At 38.5% G+C, this 18,981-nt stretch overlaps 1 protein-coding gene across 1 annotated transcript in view; it reads right to left on the bottom strand.

The window, feature by feature from the left end:
- LOC145777418 (uncharacterized) overlaps positions 1–18,462 on the bottom strand; it is a 113,459-nt gene extending 94,997 nt beyond the window's left edge. Inside the window, exon 1 of the mRNA XM_082588784.1 lies at positions 18,061–18,462. Coding sequence (XP_082444910.1) covers positions 18,061–18,462 — 402 coding nt within the window. The remainder of the gene's footprint in view (positions 1–18,060) is intronic.
- Between the last annotated feature and the right edge of the window lie 519 nt (positions 18,463–18,981).

Below are 18,981 nucleotides of genomic sequence, written 5' to 3'. Positions count from 1 at the left end.
GCTCCCGTTATTAGCGATTAATTAGCACTGGGCTAAGATAGCCTGTGACGTACTTTTCGCGTACGAAAACAGCTCGTTTTAAGATAGGGTTAAGTTACAATTCATGTATAATGCCGCTTCTGGTCCTTGCTTTCTGTTTTGGCAAAACTAATCTTTTAAAATGATACTTGTTGTACTTCACTGTAAAATTTATGAATCCAAACCCTAGGAAGCAATATGAGGCTGCTTGTTGCAGTTGTAGCGGACGTCAAATTGTCTGGAGCATCTGCCCATACCTACTGTAACTGCTACAGCAACATCCCGAGTACCAGCATGGCATTGGGGATGATCTGAGAATGATACCTTGGTTTTTTGCGATTATGAGTTTATTGCAAAGAAAAAAAAAAAACCTTCCAGATCGAAAACGTTGCAGCCAAATATTGCATAAATTGATTACAAACCGAATGAGATGAACTGAATCGAAATAATGTTCAGAAAATAAAAACTAAACTACAACCATAACTAAACTGACACCGTGACTTCCAAGAAAAGAATCCGTGGTGAACTGACTGAAAATATATCACCACTAGAGCTGTAAATGCAAAAAAAACGAACCGTTTTTTTTTAAAAAAACGTGTTTTTTTTTCAAAAAAAACTTGAGCCAAAAAAAACACTCGTTTTTTGTTTTTTTTTGTTTTTTTTGTTTTTTTTCATATTTTTCTGGAAAAGTTGCAGTTGTTTTGCAATTTACAGCTTAGTTTTATTATAGTGCTCTTGAAAAACATTAAATTACTAAAAATAGTTTTATTGGTGTGCTGAAATTCCTAAGTGTTTGTGTTTGGCAGCATATGTTCTTGCATAGTCCTATGAGGACCTATGTTGTTTCGCTTTCTTCTTCATTCTCTGGCATGTTTGTGGCAGTAGACCTGACAAACATTGAATTAATGAAATTTGATACATGACATAATGTAGATGAGTTAATTTCTTTTTCCTTTTATGGAAGTTAGCCTATGATGTTAGTATACTGTGGTACTGGTTATTCTTGTACACACTCAATGGGTTGACGAAATTTTGACAAAACAAGGTGGCAGTATTCCGTACACACATTTACCTTGTTTGTGGACGTGGTAATTTACTAATGCAAGCTATTGCCAATAGCTTGTTTAAACATGTTTTGTAACTGATAGCTTAACAACGATGTATATGCTTTATAAATGTTGAAACAGAAGTATTCTTTTCGTGTGTTGTAAGATCTTGGATTGGACACTTCGTCATTGATGCTTCTTGCAGATTATTTGGGACATATAATGCAAGAGACCTTATCACTGATATTTTTAGCTGTCAAAAGTTAGTGCATTTGTCAGAAAAGGTTTAGGTTAATGTTCCTTTCAAATGCCCACCACCCATGTTGACTATTGCTAGTAACTACCATTCTACCAACCTTGAATGAAGAAATTTTTCCTTTAAAGTGGAGTTTTTCAGCACTGCTCAGTGCTCAGTGTTCACATAGTGAATAAATGCTTTATAATGCTTTTCCTGACAAGAATAAAGCTTTACCCATATTCCCACAATGCAGGATAAAGATACAAAACAAACATCAAAGATGAAAACTTATTTTATTTGAGAACTAGGCCTACTGTTTTTTGAGATAAAAAGAAATTGACCTCTTGTCGTTACGCACCAATAAAACCATGATGCAAACTTTAATTTTTTTTATTGGGCAGAGGAAAGATTGACGAAAAGTTAGGCAAAAACAAAAAAAGTGCTAAAGTCTCAAAGTTCTGCAAACTAGTTCAAATTGAATGGATTAAGTGCAACCAATAACCATACTTCTTTTAAACATGTCTATGACAGCACAATGGTGTGATTAAGGGAAAACAAACATGACTATGACGTCACAAAAGATTATTGAATCTCTTCAGGGAAAATAAAAAAACATCAAAACGTTTCCATCTTTCACTACATTTAAATGTGATTTGGGCTAAAAGTTGGGACTTTAGCACTACACTGCTTTTGCCAAACTTGTCATCAATCTTTCTTCTACCCAATTATTTTTTTTTTAATTTACGCACCATGGTTTTATTGGTGCGTAACGACAAGAGGTTAATTTCTTTTTAGCTCAAAAAGTAGTAGCCAAAACTTGTTTTAATATTCATAAACAGATAGCCCACCCCATAAAACATGGGGGTAGAGCTAAAACTTATGTAAATATGTTGAGCGGTTCTTGAGATATGGCCGTTTTTCTATTGCTCCTTATCTACTGTATAAAGCCACTTAGTGGCTAAGGTTATTTCACTTATAACTCGAGAACCGCTTGTGTGATTTTCATCACGTTTGCACCAAATACACATCAACTGGAACAATCTCTTGACGTTGTACTGGTAATGGTGTGGTGTGCTGGTGAAAAGTGCCTTTGTGAAGTAGAGAAACAGGACCCTGACCACCTGGTCCTAACGTAACATGCCCATTAACCAAAATCCCAGGTGGCTTCGAAACTGTACACGAGTGTGGTACTGCATTTAACAACTGGCTGAACCAAATTACAGACAATACTTGAGATGTGCCAACCATAGGACACTGTGTTACTATTTGAGACGATGAGACCCCTTTATGGCTCGTGTGTTGAGACTTGAGAGACATATTGTCTCATTTGAAAGATGTTATACGAGTTATGAGACTATTTTTTTGTTGAAAGAGACGCTATTGCAATGAGTTTACCCTAATTGCTGCATATTGTGACATTTAATAAAAAAATAGGTAAAAAAAACAAAAAAAAAACAAAAAAAAAACGAATAAAAAACAAAAAAAACGATAAAAAACAAAAAAACGAGCTCGTTTTTTTTTAAAAACAAAAAAAAACGTTTATTTAACGCTAATTTATTTAACTTTTACGCTAATTTATTTAACTTTTATTTAACGCTAGACGGTTGATTGAAGGGAATCTCAGTGCTCCAAGCAATGCAGCATGCGGCAGATGCACAACGCTACAACAACGTAAAACTACGTATATGTACAGTATATGAAACCTAATAAGTAGTATAAATTCAGTGCCCTTGACAGGTTGGATTCAAGTATAGTAACTTTTTAAAGCATTTCCTAGCGCAGAATTACACTTAGCGAACTTTTTAATCTTAACCTCGAAGCCCGACTGGTAAGGGCGTAATTTAATAAAACGACTGCTCCGCAGCGCCACCACAGGCGAAACTCCATATTTCACTGCTCTGGGACGACATTGGTGGTATTACGTCATCCTAAGTGGACGTTGTTAGCAACGGATGAAACAAACGCTTCTTAGATGTAATTGGTGGATCACAGTTTGGTCGGAGTTGGTACAAGCGGTTGCTTTTTTCGAAGATTTATTGTTTTTTGCAGTTTAATAAAACTGTACTGGATACGTTCCTACAAAACCTAAAATATACTTGAAGTGAAAAATGAAGAAATCGTACGAATCATCATTCATATTTAATTCATCATCACTATTCAAAAATAAATAAAAGTTCTCTCTCTCTCTCTCATAATGTGCCTTCAGTTGGCCATTGAAATCCTGTGTAACGGCCATCTGGACCTGGAAAATTGTTTCGGATTTGCCAAACAATGCATGACGGCATCACAATCCGATTGTTGCTTTCGAGAGCATCACCTTGTAGTATACACTCCAACACATGCCTGTAGGCATTTTTACTTGAGTGGTATTAACAAAATCATCTTCAGTGAAGTAAACATATACGACTAGTTTTGTATGGCCCATCCCACTTTCGAACACTTGAAGAAAGCTTTGACCATTTTCTTCTCAGTACCTTGTTTTGTGAGAAAGTGGGAAAAGAAAGCACACGGTCTTTGTCACTGACAATGTCACATAAACAGCAATTTGTAGGCATTGCCTCAACCATAAATTAAAGGTACTGTTTGTGAAATACTGTTGTTACACTGCAAATGGCTATAGCCAGATTAGGACAAATAAAAAAAGTATGAAAATTGCAGCCTTATGAAACTGCAATTTCAATTGAATTGAGATGCTGTTTGATAAAAGTAAACTCAACCTATTTGATCGAAACCTGATAGTAATAATAAGTTTACTTTTTCATTTCGATAATTCTTAATTTGCACATGCTTTAGACCAACAGAGCCCCACACATTTACGTTTTGCAGTAGCCGTACCATACTTTACCAAGTCATCACAGAGAAAGAATGTATCCTTCCCGCTTACTGTGACGTCACTGCGGTGTTGCCGTTTTTATTTTCGCAATTGAATGAGTGCCAGACTCGCCGATGTCAACGAAAGTTTGCAAGCGTGTAACTTAGTAGCCTGTTGATATTTTTTACGATTTGTTGGTCAGGGAAGTTTGTTAGTGTCATCTTTTTGGTATCTTAGGTAAATTTAGCGAATTTATTTACCTGTCAGAGGCACTTTAAGGAAACGCCCAAATTCTAGCCAGCATTTCAAATTCCTAACAAACACAAGTTTCACAACGGCAATAAGACGCAAGGAAACATAAGAAAAGCACAGGCGCTACACAGTCATCTAACGATATGTTAAGTCTACCCAATGTGTTGAATTGCTAAACACAACTTTGTTTAAGACTTTCTACGTTTCAGGTATACTGCAGACGACGAAATTGATTACATTTGTGCTCTCGTGTTTCAATCAGTCAACACTTTGCTTCACCTGCCTAAGTTACTCTTCTTTCGAATTTCCAAGTTACTTTGTGATGACAATGTCCATGTTTCTGCATTGTAAAGTAACGTAGTCTAAGTGTGGCATTTCTTTATTGGTTTTTGAATGTTGGTGTTAATTTTGCGTGTCGTTAATGTCTTTTTTCATTTTTACGAAATGGTTTCTAGCTATTTCTATTCGTCTCAATATTTCTGTATCGCATCCGCCATTTTTAGTTATTGTGTGTTTCAGATAACTAAACCTTTATGCTTGTTTGACCAGCATTGTTGACCAGCGTTTATTACCCTGACTCGTGCTCTCCATGATGGCATGCTTGGCAGAGTCTGTTACCAAAACATCCTCATCGATCCATTCTCTGTTACAGGTGGTCTCAAACAAGGATGCGTTCTTGCACCTACATGTTTTTCACTGTATGTGACTGCAATGCTAAACGAGGTCCCACAAACCTCCCCCGGTATCAACATGCGCTGTCGCATGGACGGAGGGCTCTTCAATTTTTCTTACTTCCGTGCAAAGTCGAAAACCTCTGCTCATACAATTTATGAGTTACAGTTTGCCGATGACAATGCCACACCTGCTTTTACTCCTGATGATCTCCAAACGACAGCCACCATCTACAACAAGTCTTATGAGCATTTTGATATGGAAGTTAACATTGATAAAACTAGGATACTCAACCAAACGCCACCAGATCACACCTCCCCAGAAATCAATATCAACGAAAGACTTCTAGGTGAAGTAGACTACTTCTCCTACCTTGGTAGCATACTTTCAACAGCACCAACATGTGCAAAGGATATTGAACATCGCATAAAAGCAGCACATTGTGCCTATGGAAGACTTAAACATCGTGTTTTCAACAACCATGCTATATCTATGCGCACAAAAATTATGGTGTTCCGAGCAGTCGTTCTCTCCACCATTCTCTATGCTTGTGAAACCTAGACATTATACCGCCGTGACATCAAATGACAGATCACTCTGGAGAAAAAGAACTAGGGAAGGCACAGAAATTTTTGAAAAAAAATATAGGATACAAAAGCCCAAGAAAAACGAAACATTAGAAAAGCTGAAACTACCACGCCCCCACCCTCCATACAATGTGCCTTTTTCCCACGTCTTTTCCATCATAGCCTGGGCCTCCAAAGCCACATACGACATCACCATCCAAAGCCAAATTCGATTTAAAGACAAACCAATGCTCGGACACGAGCTGGAGCCGACGACGACGACGGCGACAATAGTATTACTTTTTGGTGCATTTTCTTTTCTTGTAATAATCATCAGTTTTCTTCCTTTTTGTGACGATTTTCATGTTATAATCCTTTTAAGCATAAACCATTTAGGCACGTCTTCAACGCTCCAAGGTTTTGCCACCAGTATACTGTACTTTGACATGACGCTGTTTGACGTTGTTTCAATGCTAAATGTTTTTTTGCTCAATTGTTAATCTGTTTTTGTTTTTTGTGCCAAATCTGTTGCATCATGAAACACTTGATATCTACGTTAACGAATGACTTACTAATGTAACTATAACGTTTTTATTTCTGTATTAGAAATATAGCTTTTTCTTATTTCTGACTTTAAATAGCCGAACACCTCATTGTTTTCAACACGAGCTGCAATGTTCATAAATGTGATTATTGTTGATTCAGTATGAATAGCTCAACTATACGCAACCGTTTTATTGCGTAACTTTACACATTAATAGATGCTCCGTGTGGTGCTTCAACTAACCTCATCGGAAGTTTCTTGAAACATGTGATGTATGTCTGATATAATTAAATTTGGGCAAAAATCTGTGAAAATTTTCTGTTCAATCTTCGGTCATGAGTTGCACAACATGGCGGTCTAATGCCACACTAAATAAAGTTTTTGAAACTCATTCGGAATTTTATTGATTTAAGTTTTACTAAAATTTGTTCTGAGTAACCCCGGTCTTCCTGTAATTTATGAAAGATTATGTTAGATCCTTCTGGAGCATTTGTTAATTATAATTGTTCTATTTAGTCGTGATAAAAAGCTTATACATACCACCTTGTAAATGAATTTTGGAAAAGAGGGTTGTCAATAACTGGAAAATATGATTTTAATTTTTATTCTCAGCTTGTCCAATTTATTAACCTGCTGCACATCTCGTATAACATTTAGTATAATGTAATGTATGATGTCTACAGTATACTTTGCTGTAAAAGGTATGAACAAAGTTTCAATAATTTCCAAACCACTGCTGCACCCCCTGCTGCTGCTGCTGCTGCTGTGTCTTCGTATTTTGCAGATGGGCTGCAGACGGCCCAACAAGTGAAGCTGACCGAGCTGGGATGACAAAAGAACAATTTTTTTTAAAGTAAATTAAAAACTGATGATGGTCCTAAACTATTGATCACAGAGTCCTTGACCAAACGACCTCTGTCATTATAATGCCAAGCGAGAAATGCTTTTGGCTTCGAGTAGGTCTAGACAAGCAAAGGAACTATGTGGTACTTCCTGATTTAATTTCTATAGTTGAAACATGGGTCGACCTAATTCAGATATTCTTTACATAAACCTACCGGGCCATACATTCACATCAAATGCTCAAATAATCATTCGCGACGGGGAGTAGAAATTTACTTAAAAAGTGATATTATGTACATCAAGCGTAATGACCATCATGAAAGAAAAAGTATTTGAGTCTTTTTTGTTGGTATTTTCATTAGTGGTAAACAAGTGACCTGTGGTTGCATTTAGCGAACACCTGCGTTGGATGCTAAGTCAAATTTAAAATTTCTTGATCTTCTGAGTGAGTGCATTAATAACATAGACATCAAAACAATGCACATAATTTGAGATTTTAATTGTAATTTGTTGGATTATGAAAACATCAAAGTAGGCATTTTTACAGGTTTGGTGTTTGCAATTTTTTCTATCCACAAATTAATAAATATAAACTTACCAGAATAACTGACACCAGTGCAACAGTCTTAGATCAAATATGGTCCAATGTGCAAACAGATCATGTAACTCGGTGTGGAATTCTAATTAATGCAATCTCAGACCAATTCCCATTTATGTATTGTACAAACACTGGAAAACCCTTAGTTACATGTCATCATTATACCAAATCATTTAATCTCTCAAACATACTGTACAAAATTTCAAATGCATGTGGTCATCACTTGTTGATTGAATTATACCGATGCTGATGAAGCTTATAAGTCATTGATAGGAAAGTACACCAGTCCATTTAAGAAGCATTTTTTCTAACAAACAACATCTTCAAACAAGACGAATTTTTGGTTTGACGAAGAACTACTACATCTATTACGAAGAAATGAGCGTATGTTTAAAAAGTATATGTCAAATAAAACTGTTCACTCTAAAATCAATTACACCTCTCCAAGATTGCAACTTTCATGTTGCAACTTTCAAGAGATGAATGTAAAACTGCAAAACGCTTTTAATCAATATCGATCTAAGTATTGCCGGTCCAAGATCCCCTGTTCGAAAGCATAACCATTGTCCAGCCTGTGGGCAGCATACACTAAGCATACTAATATTTCACTTTCCTGCAATGATAGGCAGGAAAATGAAATACTACGCGTGTGGCTTTACTAACAAAATAGTAAGATTGTAGATACTCCTACTGGCTTTTTGATTTTTGTGTTCTTTTTGCTTTTGCAGAAGCCTTTCCGTTTTCTTCAACCAATCGCCATAGCTGTGGCCAAATGCTCTAACCAGTTTTTTTTCATCAATATCTTGGACTGGATCGCCGTGCCATTGTTTGTCTAATACTTTTTTTTTTAACATAATGTGCCGAATTAGATTACTTTTTTGTTTTGGTCTAACGCGTAAAATATAACCCAATATGTGACATGCTGCTACCACATTTTAAAACTATCCCTCTATCCACATAACTTCATATCAAAGCACGCTTGATATTTGTAAGACATAACTTCCTTGGGTAAAATTGAATTTCCGTAAGAAGATGATGTTGTTTTTTGCTTGTTTGTTTTTATTTGTTTTATTGCTTCGCATCAAGTTTTAACTATTTTGTGAGTTGTGCAAGGCATGGTGCGTTGCGATTGAAATGGCTTTGCCCGTGGTAGGATTTCTTTGTGGGGTTTTCTTTGCCTGCCTTGCTCTTCCTTACCATAAGCTAAACGCAGCAAGATGTGTTCCTCTCACGATCACCAGCACTCTTGATAACGCACTATAACCGATTTTGATAGCAAGTTTTTCTGAAGATTTTGAGAGTGTGCCAATTTTTTTGACTTAATTACTTATATACTTATTATAATCTCAAGCACGCTATAAAGTGTTTAGTCGCTTCTACCTTTTTCTAGACTTTTGCTATGTTGACGTGTATTGTTTTCGCTGTGCTGGTCAGGCTTAAAAACAACTAAACAGAACTGTTTTTAGTTATGTTTTCGTATTCATAAAGCCACAGTTAGTTTCTCCAGAGAAAAACCGCAACTTGACAAGGAATGCTTCGACGAGACAATTGCTCGTTTTAACAACATAAAAAAATTGATTCTGCTTGGTGGTGATATACGAGCAGACAATTCTAGTAGAATCCTCTCAGTGTAGATTGGGTGCTTAACATCAGGAAATTCGCACGGCTATACGATCTTACAAAAACTTTGCTGCGCTTTTCACAACCGAAAACTGCGTTTCTGTTTGGCGCCGCAGCGCCCGACCGACCAATCAATGACGCATGACGCATTGCAACTCCAACAGACTACCTAACAATCCTTGAAGGTGTCCAACGTGGATGTCTACTGGTTTCATCGAAAGAAGGCCATTGTACATTTGGCTCGCCTGACCAAAGATCTCAACCAGTTGATAACTAGAGTGCAGCATGTTGTCCCATCGATACCAAACTCCACGATTTTATACCTGACCCGGTGACGCGCCTCCTGGTATAAACCAACCTTGGCCGACTTGTCAAGCTAAATATAATTCGAACAGGATTCGGCCGCTTCCACTCGGATACGCACACGGGATTTGGCTTCTTCATCGGCCTGCGAATACGACGTAGAGGAAAAAACTGCTGACCGTGTCACTTTTGAATAACCCATCTACGAAGCACTAAATGAAATGCATGGTGTAGCAGCATTGGACATTAACTTGGCTTTCTACCACCGCCCTGCAACTTGTCTCATTCGAAGCCCAGCTCTTTGTTTTTGTCAGAAAAATTTATGACAACTTTGAAATGGAGGAAGAATTTTGGTGATGGAGTCCCTAATGGAGTAAACACTACGATAAAACTTGTTTGTCTAAAAGTCTGGTGCCATAGACAGTCTGGAATTACTTTGAAGCAATTTGCAAAGTTCATCACGAATGGATCCCCAAACATAAGATGGATGAGGAAAACCCTGAAGTTGATATAACTTTCTTGTACTGCATTGTCCATACGTAAGCCCTGTCTTAATCTGTTTTGCGGCTTAATCATGTAGTGAAGCCAGTGGATACTCATCAACTACATATCAGGAAGAGGACTGGCTGCATCATTGTCCGTTGATCAAGTTCCTCAAAGACATCGAAATTGTTTACCAAAACTTGAGCGCAGTTGTCATGTGCGCTTGTTACGTTTGGAAAAAGTCTGTGAATGTGTCTGAAAGCTATAAAAAACTGATATTTGGAGTTGATTGATAACGATGACGACTTTTCTAAGCTGAGGGCCAGAGATTGGCTTGTTGATTTTGCTTTTATTTTCTTTCATTTTGAACGTAGCCTATTAGGCAAACCTACATAAAGGAGCTAAATGCAAAGCTGCAAGTGGCGCTAAGTCTAATTCTGTGCAAGCTTTGGTATTTGAAGCTTTTTGTTTTTAATTGTAAACGTAAATTGTTGCTTATAAAAGTAATGCAAACACTCTTTGTCCACTATACACTCGCATGGCCCGCCTGTCAAATTTTGATAAATTTTCATTCCCTGGGTCACAACGTTTTCCTACCGTTGATTATGACTTAGGGTTGAATGTAGAAACTAAACTTAACTAAAGAACTGCTTAACGCTAAGAAGAACCTAGCTAAGCATTGTTTAAGTCCTGGTCGATTTCCTGTTGCAGAAAGTATTCTTAATCTCTTCTTAGTTAAGTTCTGTTTAAGTTTTCAGTCAATGACTTAAGTCTACGTACGTGACGCATTGCGTAAGAATTTCTTACGTCGTCGCTGATACATCACCGACACTAGACTTGCAAAGCAGCACCTGCGCATACGAAACTTCTAATTCTGGTCATTTTTATGCTGTAATAACCCTTTCTAATAACAAGAATTAAAAATAATGTATAAAGCGATCCAGTTTTGACATAGTACTGCAAATTACATACTGGTCACTGGGAGCGACAGCCGTTTGCAGTGGTGGATATAAGAATGGGCAAATTGGGCAGTTGCTCAGGCCCTCCCCCCCCCCCACTTTGATTTACGCGCTTTCGAGGCCCGCACCAATTTGATTAGCGCGCTAAAATTTACTGCGGTGAAGTATTTTCCTCTTGTATTTACATAATTGAAGTCTACAATACTTGTGCATTTTTGCAAATTGTAGTTACCCCTGCAGTGAATTTACATGCCTCATTATTAAATGTGGTCAACTTTGCTGAACCATCATTGTAACCTCTAACTAAAGGTAACGATGATAATAAACCACTTCAATTCGCTGATACCAGTTTTTTATTACCATGAATCTGAGTTTTTTCAAGCATGCATAGTCGCATGAACTCTTGCCAAAAGGTCTATTAACTGAAAGTATTGGTTTATTGGAAGTATTGGTTTATTAACTGCAAGCGAACCGCACGTCCTTGTAAGCTTGTTGCTGAGGAAGATAAAGGAGCAGCATCATCTACTTCTGGTCCTTGATTGTGGTCATCTTGTTCAACAACATCTTCTGGAAGTGGTTGTCCACGTTTAACTGCATAATTGTGCAGACAGAATACTGCTATTATTATTACCAAGGAGTTGCTGAAATGTGTCCGCAGTGGAATGCAAAGACACCTGAAGCGTTGCTTCAGGACACCAAATGACTGTTCGATTCGAACACGTGTGTTAATGTGACTCCTGTTGTATCTTCGTTCCCTATCGTTAGCTGGGTTCAGCACTGGCGTCATTATGTAATGCTTACATGCATACCCACTGTCTCCTAACAAAATTACAAATGATGTTATAAACTGATTACCTATTCAATTAATGCGTTTTATGTATCCAAAAGCTAACAGAAGTCACACAGAAATAAACAATCACCTGATTACCATTCACAGAACCATTTTCCAATTATCTTGCTACGGTACCTTTGTAAAACCTTGTAAACTGTGCAAGTATATAACGTTTTTGTTGAAAACTTTACAAGCACTCACCAAACAGTACTCAGTAGCACCATGAGTGATTATTTCACACCAGCTCTCCCGTGATTTTGGTAGACCTAATATGCGCCATTTTGTCGAAAATGACTTTTTTGCATTTTTCTACGTTTAAAGACTTCATGCATCTCCTGACAAAAATTTGTGCCCTAATGTAGTATGGTTTTCGAGATAATTGGTAGGTAAAACCTAACATATTCTAATCTGTGCAAGAATAATTTTCTAAAACCTAACATATTCATCTACTCCAATCACGTAACAGGATATCGTCACGTGACAGCCATAATTTCAGAAGCAATTGCAGCAGGCTATTTCACAACATCTTACATCTCTTGAGTTGCATGAAGCGGATTTAAAAGAGTTTGATAAATTAGTTTGGGCGAAAATGTTGTCAAGCACTAAGTAAGCTTAATTATGTAGGCTAGCCTAAAAATGTCCATCCGAACACACTAGCTTTTCTTTTCATTAAATGCCGTATCATTTACGTCTCGCCGATCAGTTTGATTTTTCGAAGCCTACTGGTGTACTGATGGCTTAGTTGACTTTACGGTACGCTAAATAACTTAGCTTGCATATGATTATTAAGATTTTAAAGCAGAGGCCCGGGAGTACGCTACTCAGTGTGTATGGTCATTTTTAATCAACCGTCCCAGATGCTGTGCAGCCAATGAGCCAATGTAGTACGGTAGCCTTAAATAAGGGGTGACGAACATTTTGCGGTCGCGGGCCACTTTGTCAATTATACATGAGTTATCGGGCCACACAACTTAGCGCTTGTCAAAATTCTATGACGTCATAGATTGGAATCGACCAAAAATACAAGGTGAAGTTGGTGAATAGTGTTAACAACTTTGGCTTATAGCTTTCCTATTTTCTAACTTTAAACCTTGAAAGTTAGTGTTTAGGGCAAGAAAATAGCAAAGGAAAGGTGTACCAGTGAATGCGTAAAACAGCTTTGAGATGTCTTTTGTCTTTAATGCATGAGCGATTGTCAAATCGTTTTGCGGGCCTCACAAAACTCTTTGACGGGCCGCATGCGGCCCGCAGGTTCGTCACCTCTGCCTTAAATGAAGGCATGTTATTAAGTAGGCTACCAGCAACTAATTTTGCGTCAGCGATAGCCTTTAACCTAGCAGGCTTTTGTGATATCAGCAAAGTCGTCTAGAGATTACAGTGATGAAATGATACACAGTTCTGGGAGAAATCCAGAGGCTTACCGGTACTTTAGGTTTGATTTAGGCTTACAAAGCCAACAAATAGTGTGGTCAAAGTCAACATTTAGCTTATATGAGGCTTTATCATACAAAAACATAACATTAAATAAGCCAATAAGGCGGTTAAAGTCAACATCGAGATTATATATTAGGTTTTATCATACAAACCTAATACTTTTTTTATAACTAGTTATCTGGCAAAACCAAATATAAGCCATATTTTAATAAACAAACAAAAACCTGGCTCAAATTTCATTCTTAAAAATTTTGTTTGGTTGTCCGCTCCAGCCTTCCAAAAGTCAACTTCGAGTGTTTTACCTTGTTAACTTTACAGCTATAAACACAAAAAGTCGTTTATCTCGAAAGCTTGAAAATGGCGGATATTAGGTTGTGACAAATCACGGGAGAGCTAATCAGTGTCAATTTGACATAAAAGGAAAAGGTTCCCTCGTTTTCTCAAAACCATAAAAATTTCAAAGAAAATCAACCAAAAGCGAACGGAGCAACTCTACCAGTATAAAAGCAATCCCCCCATCACCTCGTATCAGTCCAACGTGTACCATAACTTTAGGCATTGCCAGAAATAATCACAACTTAAGACTGGTCAGTAGCAGTCTTCACTTTTGAACATTTTGATAAGAACTTAAGTATTGCTTAGTCAAAAGTTGAGTTTCTGCATACAGTTTTAAGACATGATTAGTACTTAAATAGTTCTTATGGCTAAGGACAGCTTAAGTTTAGTTTCTACATTCAACCCTTGATTATTTCGATGGAACACTTTGACGATGAAGAATTCGCATCTCGATTCCGCTTCACCAAACAAGCAGTCCTTGATTTATTTGAGTTGATTAGGATGACACTTCGTTGAACGTTAGAAGTCATAGCGTGCCACCGCTGCAGCAGTTATTAACTACTTTGAGGTTTTAGTTTTACGCTACAGGAAATTTCCAAACTACCGACGGCGACCTCATGGGATTGCACCAAAGCACAGTTTGCAGAGCAGTCCACAGGATTTCAAAGTGTATTGCTAAAAGAAAATCTAATTTTATGAAGTTTCCTACCAACTTGGCGGAAGTCAAGCAAGCTTTTTCTGCTATTACTGGGTTTCCTTTAGTTGTGGGTGCAATCGATTGCACGCACATACCCATAAAGTCACCAGGTGGAGACACCGCCGAAGTTTTCAGAAACCGCAAAGGTTACTTTTCTGTAAATGTGCAGGCAATCTGCACAGCAGATCGCATTTTTACGAATGTTGTAGCGCAATGGCCTGGGTAAACTCATGACTCCAGAATTTTTGAAAACAGCGTCATACGGGACAGACTCGAAACCAATGAAATAAACGGTCTCTTGTTAGGAGACAGTGGGTATGCATGTAAGCATTACATAATGACGCCAGTGCTGAACCCAGCTAACGATAGGGAACGAAGATACAACAGGAGTCACATTAACACACGTCGTGTTCGAATCGAACAGTCATTTGGTGTCCTGAAGCAACGCTTCAGGTGTCTTCGCGTTCCACTGCGGACACATTTCAGCAACTCCTTGGTACTAATAATAATAGCAGTATTCTGTCTGCACAATTATGCAGTTAAACGTGGACAACCACTTCCAGAAGATGTTGTTGAACAAGATGACCACAATCAAGGACCAGAAGTAGATGATGGTGCTCCTTTATCTTCCTCAGCAACAAGCTTACAAGGACGTGCGGTTCGCTTGCAGTTAATAAACCAATACTTCCAATAAACCAATACTTTCAGTTAATAGACCCTTTGGCAAGAGTTTATGCGACTATGCATGCTTGAAAAAACTCAGATTTATGGTAATAAAAAACTGGTATCAGCGAATTGAAGTGGTTTATTATCATCGTTACCTTTAGTTAGAGGTTACAATGATGGTTCAGCAAAGTTGACCACATTTAATAATGAGGCATGTAAATTCACTGCAGGGGGTAACTACAATTTGCAAAAGTGCACAAGTATTGTAGACTTCAGTTATGTAAATACAACAGGAAAATACTTCACCGCAGTAAATTTTAGCGCGCTAATCAAATTGGTGCGGGCCTCGAAAGCGCGTAAATCAAAGTGGGGGGGGGAGCCTGAGCAACTGCCCAATTTGCCCATTCTTATATCCACCACTGCAAACGGCTGTCGCTCCCAGTGACCAGTATGTAATTTGCAGTACTATGTCAAAACTGGATCGCTTTATACATTATTTTTAATTCTTGTTATTAGAAAGAGTTATTACAGCATAAAAATGACCAGAATTAGAAGTTTCGTATGCGCAGGTGCTGCTTTGCAAGTCTAGTGTCGGTGATGTATCAGCGACGACGTAAGAAATTCTTACGCAATGCGTCACGTACGTAGACTTAAGTCATTGACTGAAAACTTAAACAGAACTTAACTAAGAAGAGATTAAGAATACTTTCTGCAACAGGAAATCGACCAGGACTTAAACAATGCTTAGCTAAGTTCTTCTTAGCGTTAAGCAGTTCTTTAGTTAAGTTTAGTTTCTACATTCAACCCTTAGTCTTTTTAATAATACCAAAACCACACTCAAAAAAATAAACGTGCTAATCGCAAACAACACCATTTTCTTAATGACTGCTGAAAGTTTTATGAATAAAATTCGACGATTTAGATTTGGATTGCAATGTATATCAAGTTATAGTAATGTAACCTACAGTGACGTAACAAGAGAATGAAATGCAGTTATCCTTAACTTACCAACTCTGCACAAAAGAACCAATAAGACACGAATCCTTTGACAGTTCAGATCCATGGCCGTCATGACGTTTGTTTCACTTTTATTTCAAACGCTATATTAAAACCGCTACATAAACAAGGCATTGTATTTATTGCGATAACATAATGACAGATCAAAATTAATTTTATGTTCTTTGTGAAATGTTTCAAGTGGTACTTGTTCATTTGTAAAGTTGTTGAATATTCTGACATCACAAACGATTTGGTCAGCGACGTCAAGTCTCTGTGGAACATTTTTTTAGTAAACACTTAATATTTCTTAAACACTTAAACACTAAAACGCTTAATATAACACTTAATATTTCTGTAACAATAAGTCAAGTATTTTTCAAGCCCAGTTATTCAGAAAATGATATTGTCATCTTAATTTTAATCACTGATGGCTAGGCGAAACAGTTGTCCAAACATTCTATTCTTCTCTCTTTTTTGTACAGTATATCTCGTAGTTTTCTATTTCCGTCAAACTTAAAGTATTTAAAATGATAAGCAATGACAAAAGAATTTAAAAATGAATAAAACTCACACGGTCATGCGATTTATATGTGTCCAGTCCCCAAACATGCCCATTTTACATCGATTAAACGTGAGATGAGGTTCAATCAATGCAAAAAGGTCTGATACGTTGGCGAGGCTGTTTTACCCGAGCAAAGACGAGGAAAAACCAAGGTAACGAGGGGCGTTGACAGGGAGGTCTAGGTGGTACTTTTGGACCCGTGTCCGGAATATTTAAGGGGCCCGGATTTAAAAGATTTTCCACGACTTCAAACATTATCAAGATCTTAATATAATCAGATCTAAAGGTATTGCCACCAGAGGTTAAAACAGCCACTTCAGCCGTCAGATGTTCTCTCTCTTCTCTCTCGTTTGACTTGTAGCAGCTTAGATTGGCAATGCCTCCTCGTGCAGCCAAGATACGGTAGTTGGGTCCAGTTGTCGAATACCAGTGATTCCACTTGGGGGTCGTAAGATGGGACATTCGTGGAGTATGTGTTGCATCGTTTGTTCTACCGCTCCGCAGACACATATCGGCGAATTATGCAACCCCCACCTAAACAAATTAGCTCCAGTACAGCCAACGTCACATCTGATCCTGTTCAATGTGACCCATGCCTTTCTTGAGAGGTCTGCTCCAGGAGGGATGGAGAGTGCTGGCATAACTGAAAACTGGGGAGAGATATGTGGCAGCTCGTTCCATTCTTGGGTCCATGTTTCCATGCAGCTGAAGTTCTTATCCACAAGTTGTGTAGCATATCGATGGAATGGGCGCCTTGATGATAGGCGTTGAGGTCTGACTGGTCCATTTGTTTGGGAGTGACTGTAGAGAAGGTGTTGAGGATCGAGTCTCGCATGTAGAGCCAGTTTGTGAGAGGCTTCTTCCCTACGGACATGAGCAGGAGCAATGCCAGCCAAAGTTGGCAGATAAGCAGTAGGTGTGGGGCGGAGACAGCCAGTGATGATGCGCAAGGTGTCGTTAATGCACACATCCATCTTTTTTGTGTGTCTGCTGCGGTTCCATACAGCTGAGGCATATTCGGCTGAGCTGTAGACCAAGGCTAGTGCACTTGTACGCAAGGTTGATGCTCGGGCTCCCCATCCTGTTCCTGCTAGGCTTCTCAAGAGGTTATTTCGCGAGGTAACCTGGCACGGAGTGACTCGATTTGGGGTCTGTAGGTCAACTGCCGGTCAAGTTTTACTCCAAGGTAAGTTGGGTTTGCAATGTATGGTAAAGGATTTCCTTTTAGCGAGACAGACAGTTGACGCTGAGATTCCCGATTATTTAGATGGAAAGCAGAGATTGTTGTTTTCGACGCATTCAGTTTGAGCCTCCACTTGTCCAGATAGTCAGCCACCAGTTTCAGGTCAGTTTCAAGTTTTCTTTCCACCTCATGCCAGTTCCTGTGAGCATATAGAAGAGCTAGATCATCGCATAGCCATACTGTTGCGATGTAGTGCATGGGAGGTCACTTATATAGATATTAAATAGGAGTGGCGATAGTGTTGACCCTTGGGGACGCCATTTTTCAGGCGGCGTGGTCTGCTGGGTTTTCCCTCGTTGGTATGCAGTATGAAGGTACGGTTCGAGATGGTCTCTACCAGAAACTTAACCATGTGTCGGTCAGGAATGAGTTGTAATAGTTTCATAGTAAGACCACGGTGCCACACAGTGTCACAGGCTGCTGTAAGATCCACTAGGACAACACCCACCTTCTCACGGGCTTCAAAGCCACTTTCGATGTCATCAGTAAGCTTGACAACCTGGTCAGTTGTGCATCGGCCGCGTCGGAATCCAGCTTGTTCCTCTGGCAGTTTTGGGTCAACGATTGGTTCGAGTCTGCTCAGTAAGAGACGCTCAAGTAACTTGTATGGCACACAGAGCAGGGAAATGGGCCTGTAACTTTTAGGGTTATCGGCTGGCTTGTTGGGCTTTCTAATGGCTATGATGTTAGCTTTCCTCCAGATCTTTGGGAGGAGCAACTTCTTTAGGCAGAATGACATGAACTGTCGCAGCCACTCTCTTGCGAGTGGTCCAATATGTTTAATTAGCTCTGAGCCGTCAGATGTTAAAGTACCGGGCCCCCTTCCGGGTATAGTGATTTCCCTAATCACGATTTTTTTCTTCAAAAACACGAAATATTTTTCTTCACCCACTGTTTAATTCTGAATATATATATTTTTTGGTGGTGAAGTGGTGATCGCTTCTAGCTACTTGCATCTATATCCTATAGCCGTAGGAGATGGGGGGGCAGAGGGAGCGGTCGCTCCCCAGCTGAAAAAAAATGTCTCAAATTTGGGAAAAAATATCCACTTATTTGGGAAAATTAATCTTACCAAAATGTTTCGACGCCTCACCAGTTTAGAAACTTTACATAATTGTTGTAATTTATGAGATACAGTAATATTTTCCAATGAATGTAAATGTATTATCACCGACTTGAAAAACTGTTGCATGTGGTATTGCAATCTGGGCAGAATGATAAGTTTCGATTCGACAACTGCAAAATAGAACTTTAAAAA

This window comes from Aplidium turbinatum, chromosome 9, assembly GCF_918807975.1.
Source record: "Aplidium turbinatum chromosome 9, kaAplTurb1.1, whole genome shotgun sequence".
Lineage (NCBI taxonomy): Eukaryota > Metazoa > Chordata > Ascidiacea > Aplousobranchia > Polyclinidae > Aplidium > Aplidium turbinatum.
The sequence above is the reverse complement of the archived record's forward strand: the minus strand, read 5'-3'. Positions and strand labels throughout refer to the sequence as shown.